Source organism: Callospermophilus lateralis, chromosome 11 (assembly GCF_048772815.1).
Source record: "Callospermophilus lateralis isolate mCalLat2 chromosome 11, mCalLat2.hap1, whole genome shotgun sequence".
Taxonomy (NCBI): domain Eukaryota; kingdom Metazoa; phylum Chordata; class Mammalia; order Rodentia; family Sciuridae; genus Callospermophilus; species Callospermophilus lateralis.
The window spans coordinates 102,593,021-102,606,206 of record NC_135315.1 but is presented as its reverse complement, the minus strand read 5'-3'; the positions used below and the strand labels follow the sequence as shown (position 1 = coordinate 102,606,206).

The window sequence follows — 13,186 nt, the reverse complement described above, 5'->3', positions numbered from 1 at the left end:
CCTCTCTACCCGACAAGTTGATTCTTAACTTGGCTTAAATCTCTCTGAAGAGATGCCATGTTTGTCTCTTTTACCTAAAACACAGATGAATTAAGTTGAAAATCTTGCACATCAAATGAAGAACTTACAGTGGAGAGGGAAAGAGTATAATTTCATTTATATGTTCACTTGCCTCAGAATAATAGGAAAAACACTTTGGAAACTGTAATACATATATACTTTCGCATGTATGTATGGTCACAGGTTACTACAAAATTGAAATAATTTTATTAGCCTTTACTTTTGTTTCCCAGGGGATTTAAGTTCTCTTTAACAGCAGTTTTTCGCTTCCTTTGCTAAAAGACTAGAGATTAAAAGCATTCTTCTAATATAAAGATTCCTAGCAAAACAAGCAAGGAGATGGTGAATAGATTTATAACAATGAATTTTTCAAAAAAGACTTGTAAATTTAGTTTTTAAGTTATGGCTCCGAACTTGTTTCTATAGGACAATTTGAAAGGGAATTAAGATGGGTAGAAATGAATGAATTAGGAGTTATGTTACTTGTCTTACCAAAAGCTCTTTTTGAAGTTTTTCTGTCGTTTCTTTGAAAGTGGCAAGTTCTTCTTTGGTAGCCACTAACTGGATTCTAAGAGCCTCAAGTTCTTCAAAAAATCCACTTTCTCCACTGGCATTTATTAACTCAGTAGTTGTCTGGATACAGTAGAAAACATAAGAAATACATCATTTAAAAAAAAAGAGCAAAATTCAAAGCATTTACACATTCTAATGAAGCTTTTCCAAGACTGACTGCCTAGGGGTTTTAGTGATAAATGCTCTTTCAACAAACAGTGAAACATTTTAAGAACCATCATTTTGTATTCTTAAGGAAATAAAAAAGATTTTCTAGGAATGAAAGACAAATCATGCCATTAATATATATAACATTTATAAATTATTGATAAAAATATTCTTTGTGCCACTCAAAAGTTTCATATTTATATTACTTTCCTCAAAAGATATGAGCTCAAAGATAATTATTATAAGTTATACCTAGAAAGTTATATTAATATTTTAATAATTATTACCTACAGTAATATGCAATTCCAATGAGCTAGGATGAAAAAGTATAGTGAATGAAATTATTATCCTTTGCCAATATAAATTAAGTAGACATAAAATCCCAATGTATCAATCTTCTGGGGCAGATAAGACTGAACTTCTGGTACTTGAAATTGTAAGTTTATTAAGTGAGGGAACTTGTCATGTCTGTCATACACTAAGAAATAACTGCAATTTCTGATCTTTATGTAAGTAGACTTAGGTCAGTTACAAATTTGCCCTAAGAAGAATAAAATATATTATGAGGCATAAAATTTGCCAAGCTAATAACTTGTTACTCATATGTTAATTCAATATGAATATATTTTGATATTTTTATAATTGTATCTCACCTACATAACTTTCACAGATTTTATGCCAAAATTGTTTTTGCAAAAGTGTGGTATGACCATTTTATAAAGCTCTTCCCCAACCAAAAAAAAAATTGTGCTGGTATTAATTTAAAATCATCTATTAATAAACTGTCTTTGGTGCAAGATTAGAATGTATAGAATACTTATGAATATACATTACTGTGGTGTTGATAATTATAGGGTGCACTATGGTACTTAAAAGAGATGATGACATAACATACTTAGTAGAGGTACATTAAGGGGGAAAATATCCACAGAAATTTTGGAGGACATTTGCTAAATTTAATGTTTCCATATTTATTTGAACTGTTCTAATTAATGACAACCCTGATTGAATAAAGATGTTTGAAGATCACAAAACATAATTAGGGCCCATTATTCTAATGATAATAAAATGACCCTATAGTGTTAAATTTAATCTGGTCTCTATACCTTGAGTTTCTGTGTAAGAAACTGCAATATAACTTGGTAGGGAAACAAATAAACAGAGTATAATTAACTACTAAGTCTCAGCCAATGATAATAGGCAACTATGTTTCAGCCAATCATAGGCAATCAACCAATCAAATCACATCCAAACAAGGTCTAGCCATGACCAATCAAGCAATTTCTGAATTTTATTTGTGAGTTCTGCCTCTAAATCCACCCACTGTTGCACAGTGAAGCTGTTCGAATCTCTTCTGTTTCTGAGTGTTGCACAATGCATGTAGCACTTTTTGCTCAAACAAACTCTTTAGTTTGTCTAAAGTTCTTTAAGAACAGTATGATTTTTTTAATAAAATCCCATTATGTATAAATTGGTAGGTGTCAGCAGAACTGTTTGACTTAGTAAATTACCAATCAGCTTAATAAGCAAAGGAAAAAAAAGAGTTTCTTAGGGTATTTATGTGAAAAATTCAAATATAAAGCTAACCTTGAGAACAAAATCTCCATGAGGGCTTCTTTTCCTTTCTTTTCCTTCTAGTTTTTTCTTACTGTCCTCCAATAACTTCTGCAGTTCTATCAGCTTCTTTTCTTTTTCCAAAGCATTTTTCTCTGCAGTTTCTACTTGTTCTTTTTCTGAAATCAAAGTAGTATGCATTTCAATCACTTGTCTTTCTAAGTCTGATATTCTCAAGGTTAATGCAGACATATCTGACTCCATTTTGTTTTCTGTTATTTGATTTAAATTCTGCATATTTTCCTTTTCAAGTTCTGATGAAGCTATTCCTTTATCTTGATAGAATTTCACATATTCCTGAACTGCCTCAAGTTGGACTTGACTTACAAGAGCAGCAGCTACTTTCTCCTCAAGTACTTTCTGTAGGTTTACGATCTTCTTCTGAAGCATTTCTGTTTCAGATTGGCCTTGTTCTTTTATGTCTTCTATTTGTTTATAACACTGGATAAGTTCTAAGTCCTTTGTGCTAACAGAGCTCTCAAGCTGTAGCAGTTTTGTTTCCAAATTTCTGGAAACTTCAGTGCTTTCTTCAAAAGATCTGAGATACATCTTGTTCTCAGGGGGTTTAAGAACATCTTCAATATGGATTACTTCCAATTCGGGTTGGTCTTTGCTGAGATCATCTATAGTCATGCTAACACTTTCATCTGGTATACTTTGGATTTTTTCCTTATGGTCATGTTCTCTCTTCAAGTTGACTAATTCTTGTGTTAGCTGATCCATTTTAAAATTGGTTTCTTTAAGTACATTTTTTGTGAAGGCCATTTCTTCATTAGTGATTTCTACTTGCTGTTCCAAAGCCAGCTTTTCAGCTATAACCTTTTCCAACTGATGTTTCAAGCTGTCCTCTTGTTCTGAGGGGGAATTGGTATCCAACAACATATTCTGTTTAATATATGACAATTCCTCCTGAAGTTTTTCAATAACTTCATTGAGCTTGTCTGTTTCTTCTTCTCTATTTTTCTTCAAACGTTCTGGATGACTCTTTAGACATTCTATTTGGGCTTCAAGATCCCTTATCAGTTCATTTTTTTCTTCAAAATCCTATTAGTTAATTCAAAAAAGGGAAACACAGAAAATGTATTCATATTTTAAAATTTTGTTTTATTTTAGGGTAAAAACTTAAAGATGATCAGGCACAAAAGCTGTATAGCTTGTCAGACACATTATGTTACTTTCAATATAGACCAACACCTCCCTTATCACATCAAACAAAGACCTTATTTAGAACATCATTCTGGAAGTTCTATTACACATAAGTGGCTTATGCTTTTAGTATTTGATTCTCTAATAGGAAAATGTCAACATTAGTACATTTTATTGGAAAGGATAAAATACTGAATTAAGTCTATAACAGATGGCATCCAAAGCTAATTACTCTATTTAACTATTAGATTTCAGATAATAACCAATTTTAAATGAGTATACCTTGTTATCTGTTGTAAGTCTAAGTTGTTGATGAAAGTCTCTAATTTGCTCATTTAATCGATCAATTTTTACCTCTTTTTCCTGTATTATTTGAGCAAATTTCCCAAATAGCATATGCTGGTCATGAGTAGAGATAGCCTCAGGATCCATTATGGCAAATCTCAATTTCTCCATTTCATCCTAGTGACAAAAATAACTATCATAGTTGGATGTATTCATGTCTGGCATTTTTCACAACATTGTTTCAATTAAGTCTTATAAAAAATACATTTCCTACAATGTACAAGTAAAAAAAATTAGACATAATGTAGATCAATAATTCTTGAAATATTTTAATAAAATATCTCAAAAATTTAATTATAAACAGAAAATAAGTTCCATGCAAATCTATTTGCTTGCTAGTGTTCTTCGAGTGAGTATTATTTAGATCTGGACTTAGTAAATGTTTATTATAACTACATAGGAGCAAAACTTCTCTTTATAGAAAAAAATTTTTTTCTAAAATAGTTACCTTGAATAAGTTATTTTCTTGTTCAAGTTCCTGTAGACGGGTAGTGGATTCCTTTTTCTGTATTTCCAATTGCATATGTAGTTGCTGAACTTCTTCATTTTTATTTTCAAGCTCATCTCTAAATTGCTCTAGTTGTTCTTCTAAGTTTGTTATCTTTAATATCAAAATTATGGAAAGTAAAGAAAAAAACCTTTATACAGATGTTTGTCGAGATAGAATTAAGAATGTTGGGGCTGGGGCTGTAGCTCAGTGGTAAAACACCTGTTGTGCACATGTGAGGCACTAGGTTTGATCCTCAGTACCACATAAAAATAAATAAACATATTGTGTCCAACTACAACTAAAAAAGAAATTTAAAAAAAAGAATGTTGTATTTGCTTTACAAAATACATATGCTTAATTCATAAGAATAAACGAAAGTGGTTTTCTAAGCCAGCCATACCTGTATGGTTCCTAGACATGCTCACACTGCACATTCTTTTTTTTTATTTTGTTTTTTGGTTTGTTTATTTTGTTTTTGTTTTGGCACTGGGGACTGAACCCAAGGGAGCTTTACCATGGAACCACATCCCCAGCCCTTTTTTTTCATTTTATAGTTTTTAGATACAGTCATGCTTAGTAAGTAGCTTAGGGTCTTGCTAAGTTGCTGAGGCTGACCTCAAACTTGCAATCTTCCTGCCTCAGACTTCTGAGTTGTGGGATTATAGGTGTGTGCCACCGTGCCTGTCACCTGCACATTCTTAAACCATCTTGCCCAAGCAGAAGACACCTTAAAGAAGGACACCAGGAAACATTTTCTACCATAAGCAGAAAGAGTCACAGAAAGGAGTAGTCCACATGCTAACTCTTATGTTAAATTCAGTTAGAATTAAGTCAGTTGCTATTGAAAATCTTAGAAAAATTGTAGAATTAATTCAGTTATTCTATTATCAAATAAAACTAACTTAATATAGTCCCACAGATATCTAATTATAATCCATTGAATGCCCTGGCTGCTTTGTGGTTTGATTAAGCAGATGGAAGCAGAGATACACAATAAGGTCAAGAGATCCTTAGGTCTGAATTGCAGAGTAAGTTAAACAAAATAATTTTAGTAGAAAATCAGGGAGCTCTTACTTATAGGAAAACAGAAATTTAATTTTTGAAGATGGATTATTAGTAATAAAAGTAAAATAATCCTGAACCTGATGATGAATATTAAGAGCTAATTATTGCTCTATTTAAAAATATGGGTTTGATTGAGGACATTAGCAGTCACTTTAGCTCACTGCTTCACAGCTACTTAATATTTAATAAATGAATTTATAAACATATATTTCCTTGATGATCAAAAATGTTGCATTAACAGCAACCTAAGATGCAGAAGCAGTGTTTAGTAGTAACTGGCTCAGAGCCAACTTTAAATCATTTAAATCATTTAGTGCCTTAAAGTTGAAAAGGGGCATATGTTGCTTATATACTGATACATCACATAATTAGAATCATTCTAGCACAGGCAAGGCAAGGTCTTAAAAATCAGCCTAAAAAGAGAAGTCAGCAAGGAAAAAAAAATCAGCCTAATATTTCTTAAACAGAAATGGTATCAATACTAAATAATGGCTATTATTTATAGAGAATTACTGCTAGGCATGGGTACAAAGTGCTTTATATATTGTTATTTTTTAAAAAGCCAGTTACAACCTTAGGAGCTCTATTCTATGATTAACCCCATTTCAGAAGTAAGGAAGGGAGTTACAGCAAGGAGTAACTTGTCCTGAGGTCACATGTCTACTATGTGGTGAAACCACCTTTTGAACGTGGGGAGTTCCAGTCCTAAACTATAATTTATCTTGTTTCTAATAACTAATGTCTAAGACCTCTATTTAAAATTTTTTGTAACACTGATATTAAATTCTGTAGACACTAAAACACGTTTAGTGGTTGTACATATATAATTTCCAGGTTAGTTTATTGAAAATTGTGATGACTGTATCTTCTTCAAAGTTATCTGACAGTAGTTACACCTATTCTTCTCTTCTATAACAAATTTTAATGACAAGGTATTATAAAATCAACATACACATAGTTATTTAAGTTCAAAATTGCTGCCCCACCTCACATGACCTTTTTTTTCCTTGTGACATCACTTAATAGTCAAAGTCTTAGCTCTATGTCTTAAAAGCCCTGCTACTCAAAGTGTAGTCTCTGGAGCAGCAGAATAGGTATCATGTGAGAGCATGTTTGATGCACAGAATCTTATGCTGCACTCAAAATCTGCATTTTGGGAGCTGAGGTTGTGGCTCAGTTGTAGAGCACTTGCCTAGCATGCATGAGCACAGGGTTTGATCTTCAGCACCACATTAGGAAAAAAAAGGTATTTAGTTTCTCTACAATTAAAAATTAAAAAAAAAGATAAAAAAAAAGACCTGCACTTTAACAAGATCCCCAGTTGATTCATATGCAGAGAAGGACTGGTTTAAAGTACTAACATTTTTATTTTAAGTAGCTGAACTTGAGACATCATATCAGACCTTAATTTCTCCAAATGACACTATGGAACATTCTTGTTATTCAAGCAGACTCTAGTTTCAGGCTGTCTTATAGCAACACCCAAACCAGAAGAACATTAGAAAGGTTTAAACTTGTTTTACTTATCTACCAATTGATATATAGACTATTTGGATGACACTAATTTGTACCTATTTGAGTTTTATTTTATTTTATTTTTAAGTGTTTTTTTTTCTCATAAAAAAAGTGTAGGGGCTGGGGTTGTGGCTCAGTGGTAGAGCAAATGTTTTCCTGGCATGTGTGAGCCACTGCATTCGATTCTCAGCACCACATAAAATCAAAAAATAAAATAAAGGTCCATCAACAACTTTAAAAAAATGTTAAAAAAAAACTTATATGTTCCACTAATTAGAGAGCATATTCCTTGAAGTCTGGTGTTGATTTCACAACTGAACAAAAGTGCTTTACATGCAGAAACAGTTTAATAATAAATGTTGAATGACAGTCTTTAACATTTTTCACTAACAAGCAAAATATATTCAGTGTTCTGGCAGTATAGCATCATAGGGTTCCAGATTCAGTTCTTTCTGTCTGTACTAAGTACTAACCTCTCTTAAGGATCAGCTCACACATTGGCAAATTAGGATATTTTAGAACAGAACCTATTCCCAGCGAGACTGTTAAGGGTTAATGGGATAAGTCATTTAATATACTTTCTAGACTCAGCCCTCAGCAAAGTTAACTATTATTTACTATTGCTATCTTATTATAGAGCTCATTAATTCTACAGAGAGCTAAAACTTATTGAAGGAATCCTTTTCTCAAAATAACTATTGTCTCCACAATATTTCCTTCTCCTATAAGAAGCTGTTTTCTTCTTTTTATCCATCCCACATTTCTACGTAGTTTAATGAACTTTCAAAAAAATGTTTTATTCAAATCTAGGTTTTGGGAGTATTTGAATATCTCAACGATAATGATACATAAGGATATCTTTATGTTTATACTCAATAGGACATCTGAAAACATTTGCCTAGTTTTCAGGATAGAATGCTTAAGTTATTTTCATTAAAAGACATATGTTTTAATTCTACATTCATTATTCAGTTATAGGTAAGGGAGGGAGTTCTGATAGAATACTCATTATAGTTATTTAAAGCAAGTAAATGAAGGTCAGCTGCTATTTTAATCTGTATATATTCACTCAACATCTTTGACTCTGGGTCTCTATCTGTAAAAACTGAAAGTCAGTTAACAGATGCTCTCAATGGTTTCTTATAGTTCTGAACTACTAGTGCTATAATCCTGAGTAAAAGGTAGATGTGTATTAGAAACTTAATTCAGGAAATTAAGGTGTTAGTAGATATATATTACGTTCAAAAGATAATAAAAATAATAGGGCATGGTGGCACATGAATGTAGTCCCAGCTACTCAGGAAGCTGGTGTGAGAGGATTGCTTGAACCCTGTAATTTGGAGTTTATAGCCAGCCTGGCACTATACTTAATGGCTTCCATCTCAAAATACAAAAACAAAAACAAAAAAACCTGTGTGTGCGTGTATGTGTGTGTGTGTGTGTGTGTGTGTGTGTGTGTGTGTGTGTGTATGTATGTATGTATGTATAGAATTAGGGCTAAGAAAATAACTCAGTGATGGAATGCTTGTGTGATGCCCTTTGACCCCCAGAACACACACACAAATGAAGAGAAACAACTAGTAAGCTACACCAAGATTCCTTAATCAACTACCACTACTTTTAGATCCAGTTGTGAAGGTTCATTTTTTGGGGGAGGAGATTATTCAGTATTTAAGATAAATCATTAAGTATTAATTCCTTTCAAATATACAGAAATAGTTACACAAAAATAAATGTTCTCACTGCCTTCAATGAAAACTCCAAACCTAATAAACAAGAACTTCTCAGATGTTACATAAAAATGGGAAAACGATCCTTCTCATGGATCATTTCAACTATAGTAATTTCTATGGATTCCTTTTTTCTTCTTTGAACTACACATTCGCTGAACCGTCATTTTGGCTGATGTCTAAATTAGTTTTGTAAACAGATTTCCAAGTACTTATTAACAAATACTTCTATGATATTTAAGGAAAATAAGTATTTGTTAAAATAAATTTAAATGTTCTGAGAAAAATTCTATGGAAAGGGACAAAAACATAATTAAAAACATTTTAAACATTTAAAATTATTTACTACTATACAATGTTGAGTATTATATGTTTTAGGAAAACTATTAGTAGACAATAAAAGTTATGATTACTATAGCTCTAAAGGTAAATTTTCTTTTCTTGTTCTCACAGGGGTATTATTATGTTGTCTAGGCTGACCTTAACCTCCTTGGCTCAAGTGATTCATTCTCCTGCCTCAGCGTCCTGAGAAGCAGGGACTACAGGCATGCACCATGCCTAATTGAATCCTTCTCATTAAGAAGGAGGGAGAAGGGCAACACAGGATAACTTTATAGTTACTTTCTTGTTATTATTATTTTGTGGTGCTGCAGATTCAAACCCACATTGAGCTAAATTCCCATTCCTATTTCATTATTAATCTTTTAAGCACAAGCTTCATATGTTGTAAAACAACACTATCAATTCTCAGGGAAAAGTTTAAAAAGAAAAAGGAAAGCAAGCAAACCCAAATTCACAGTAGAGGGGAGCAAAAACTCAATGCCCATAGCACGAACAGGAGAAAGAAGATGCTGCCTTTTGTCCTAACTACTACATTTCTCCACTGTCCTCTTCACTCAGCCCATACCTGCTAAATTGTCCTTCCTCGCTCTCTAAATTTCTTCTTGCTTCAAAGTGCTCACACTAGTTATCTTCTCAACCTGGAATAAACTTCCTTCATAAGCTTATCAGTTCACATGTTTATTGTCTTGAAGATCAATCTAGGCACTGAATTGAGAAAGTCTATACTTTGGTTTTAGACCACAAACTTCATTTTGTTCAAATGATGTTTTCAAGGTAACTGACTTTAAAATAACTCAAAACATATTTTGTCATTTAAAAATAAAGTGGTAGAGTGCTTGCCTAGTATGTGTGAGGCACTGGGTTCAATCCTCAGAATGATGTAAGTAAATAAAACAAAGATATTTGCCCATCTACATCTAATACACACACACACACATACACACACACACACACACACACACACAAAAAAAAAGTCCTTACCTCTTTCTCTTTTCTGTCAATAGCATCTCGCTCAGCTTGCAGTTGCACTTCTAGAGACAATTCTGCTTTAGCTTCTAAGGCTCCAAATTGTTTCTGGTCCTCTACCTTTAAATATATAAGAATGTTCTCAAATTTTCATACATTAAATATTGATTATTCAATGTGTGTGTGTGTGTGTGTGTGTGTGTATGTTTCCTTTTGGATAAGTAGCAATTCTCTCTGACCAGTTAGGAGGACAAACTACATTAGTGAATATCAAAAAGTTATAGATATTCAGTCTTGAATACTTTCATAGAGTCAAACAGGAACTTTTGACACTTAAAATGCATTTCTCAGATAAAAATGAAGGCTCTTTCCCATCTGCCCCCATCCTCAAGCTTTCCTATTCAAGCTCTGATGTTTGTGTATCAAACTTTTCTTCATTAAAACACTTAATAAAGTTGATTCAAAATGTCACACCTTTTGAAAATTGTCTGTGCTAACAAGTAAGGCTTGTTCCAGTTCTGTCACTCTGAACTCTAGCTTTTCAATTTCTTCATTCCTCTCTTGTGCATCTCTCTGCAGCTGTTCTTTTGATAGAAGCAGCTCACTGCACTTGTCTGTTTTTTCTTTTAGATCTTTTGTTAATTGTTCAACCTGAAAATATAATAAACAAAAAAATCTAAAAATTTGAAAAGTTCATAACTTTCAATTCATCTCAAAAATCATTTTTTTTCAAAAAACATTTTGAAATGCTATATTAATTTCATTTTTTATAAGAATAGCAACTATTATCTCAAACAAAGGTTGATATTTCCCAAGTTGATAAGAACTAGGCAGCACTAGTAAACAACAAATATTGCTTTTGCTCAACGCTTTTTAGAAAAATTTCATTCTCTTAAGACTAAGACTTTAGCTAGGAAGAGGGGAATAATGTTGAATTATCTAGTACTGGTATAATTGTACTAAGACCTATGACCTTAAAGATGGCAAATTTTGTAGAGTACTTACTGACTTGGTCTCAGAATGTGAAGTAAGATAACCTGAAAAAAAATCTTTCATGAATCACCTTTTGATAATAGTTATTTACAAAGCACTTTCAACCAATACATTACACCATCCCAGAATAGAGATGAGGATGGGTGGAAAGAGAGAGCTGTACATTTAGTGTCTTAATAATTCTCCTGCATCCAAAATAAATGATGACACATCCCAGAACTTATCCCTGAAGACTGATATGCAAGTGCCTTCAATTCAATGGCTCTGTGATAGAAGAATACAGGAAGGATTAATAAGATAATTTATGAAATTAGTTCTGATCAAGAGGTAGAGGAGGTTCCTAAAAAGATAAGTGATGATAAGAAATAAAAGAATACTACCTTTATTCAGTGAAACACTAGGAAGCAATTATACAAAATGACAATCATTATTCAGAACATTAAAAAAATGCAAGCTTAATTATAATTATAGGATTAAATTTTAACAGTAATAAAGCTACTGAGAATAATAGGTTGACTAAGTTTTGGATTAAGTTCATGAGAAAAGGCTATAAAACAGGTACAAAGAAATGGCATATTATAATATGTATTCACAGTTGGAATTTTTGGGTCTTCAGAAAATCAGAAGCTGGGATTAGTTCTGGCAGGGTAAGCAGAGAACAAATGGGTCACAATGTTCCTGAGGAAATTCAAACATATCTTAAAGTTTCATGAACGAGATAGGTCAACTTTCAAATATTTTTTAAAAAATTATATAGTAGAAAATGGCAGTCAAAGTTCTAGATCTTGAATTATCTTTTGAGTTTCAATGAATAAGTCACTGTTTTTCAAAATCTAAAAATACATTTGTTAGAAATAAGGACAATGACTACAAACAAGGGGAATGATGACTTCTCTGCTACTCTAGCAGATTTAACATTTCATTACAATGAACTTATAGGCATTTTATACTTCATTGAGGTAATTTTAAGAGAAATGAATCAAGTAAACTTCTTAGAAATTGTAGATAATTTTCAGCAATAAAATTATTTTCAGAAATAATAGTAGTTGAATTTAAGTGTTAACTAAGGGCCACACTAATACTGCTATGCAGTGGGAGCTATTACTGTCTTTATTTTAGAAATGAATAAATAGATTTGAAAGGTTAAGTAGCGTAGTTACTGTCAGACATCTACTACATAGCATAGCCATGATCCACACTGGAATTACATTATCTCAAGCACAATCTCTTTATAACCAGGACAAGCCATCTTTAGAAATATATATATAAGTGATATACATATAAATATGTATAATATTTCCCATGTAGCATTTGTTTAATAAATGTAGAGTTTTCTGTATGAGGAAAATGGACAGTGGGAGTGACAGAGTAGAAGCAGGGAGACTGGTCAGGAGGCTACCTCACACATATAGGCAACTAAGACACAGGGAAATGAATAAAGGTGAAAATAATAAAAAGATGTAGTATAAATCTGATCCATTAGTGGTTTGGGATCAGGGCTGAGAAGGAGTGGGACTGAGGAAGAATTCTAGAATTTAGCAAAGAAGATGATTTAGAAGACAACATTTATTGAGATGAAGAAGGGATAATTTTATTTTTGTCTTTTTGATAAAGGCTAATCAGGAACCAAGAATATGATTCCTGGATATGTTAAAATGAGACATCTACATGGAGACAGTGTAGGCAGTTGAAAATTCAAGTACAGAGTTCAACAGAGATGTTAGGAATAAAGAAACAACTGTGGGGCAATTTACAGATGACTGGGAAGAAAATGTAAAAATGGAAGAATGAGGACTCTAAGACTGACTAAGTCATGAGGCACCCCTCATTTATTTTGGGTAGGCAGAAGACAAATAAACACTGGAGGAGAGAGACCATACTCTACAGTAGGTGTGTCACAGCAGTCAAGAGAAGGAGATACTTATAGAAGACTGTAATGAGTGTCTCCAAATGGTTGAGTAGTATTGAAGACAGAGAGGTGATTACTAGATACAGCCAAGAGGCTTTGGGTAACCTTCATAGGAACAGTTTAAATATACTAAGGGGTATAAAATTCCAAGAAAAAGATGTTGGAAACTTCATTGTAGTGGACTGTAAAAGAGAAGAGAAAGGGAAATAATTAGTAAAGAGTGACTACAGAGAATTATCAGTTTTGTTGGGATGGGAGTAGAGAATTAGGCAGAGAAGGTTATTTAATACT

General features: G+C 32.5%; 1 protein-coding gene across 1 annotated transcript in view; it reads right to left on the bottom strand.

Moving 5' to 3' along the window:
• Nucleotides 1–13,186, bottom strand: part of LOC143385917 (A-kinase anchor protein 9-like) — a 77,788-nt gene that overhangs the window by 6,060 nt on the left and 58,542 nt on the right. The window contains 7 exon segments of the mRNA XM_077110662.1: nt 15–74; nt 553–693; nt 2,368–3,438; nt 3,823–4,002; nt 4,334–4,486; nt 10,009–10,113; nt 10,468–10,644. Of these exon segments, the coding sequence (XP_076966777.1) occupies nt 15–74; nt 553–693; nt 2,368–3,438; nt 3,823–4,002; nt 4,334–4,486; nt 10,009–10,113; nt 10,468–10,644 (1,887 nt within the window).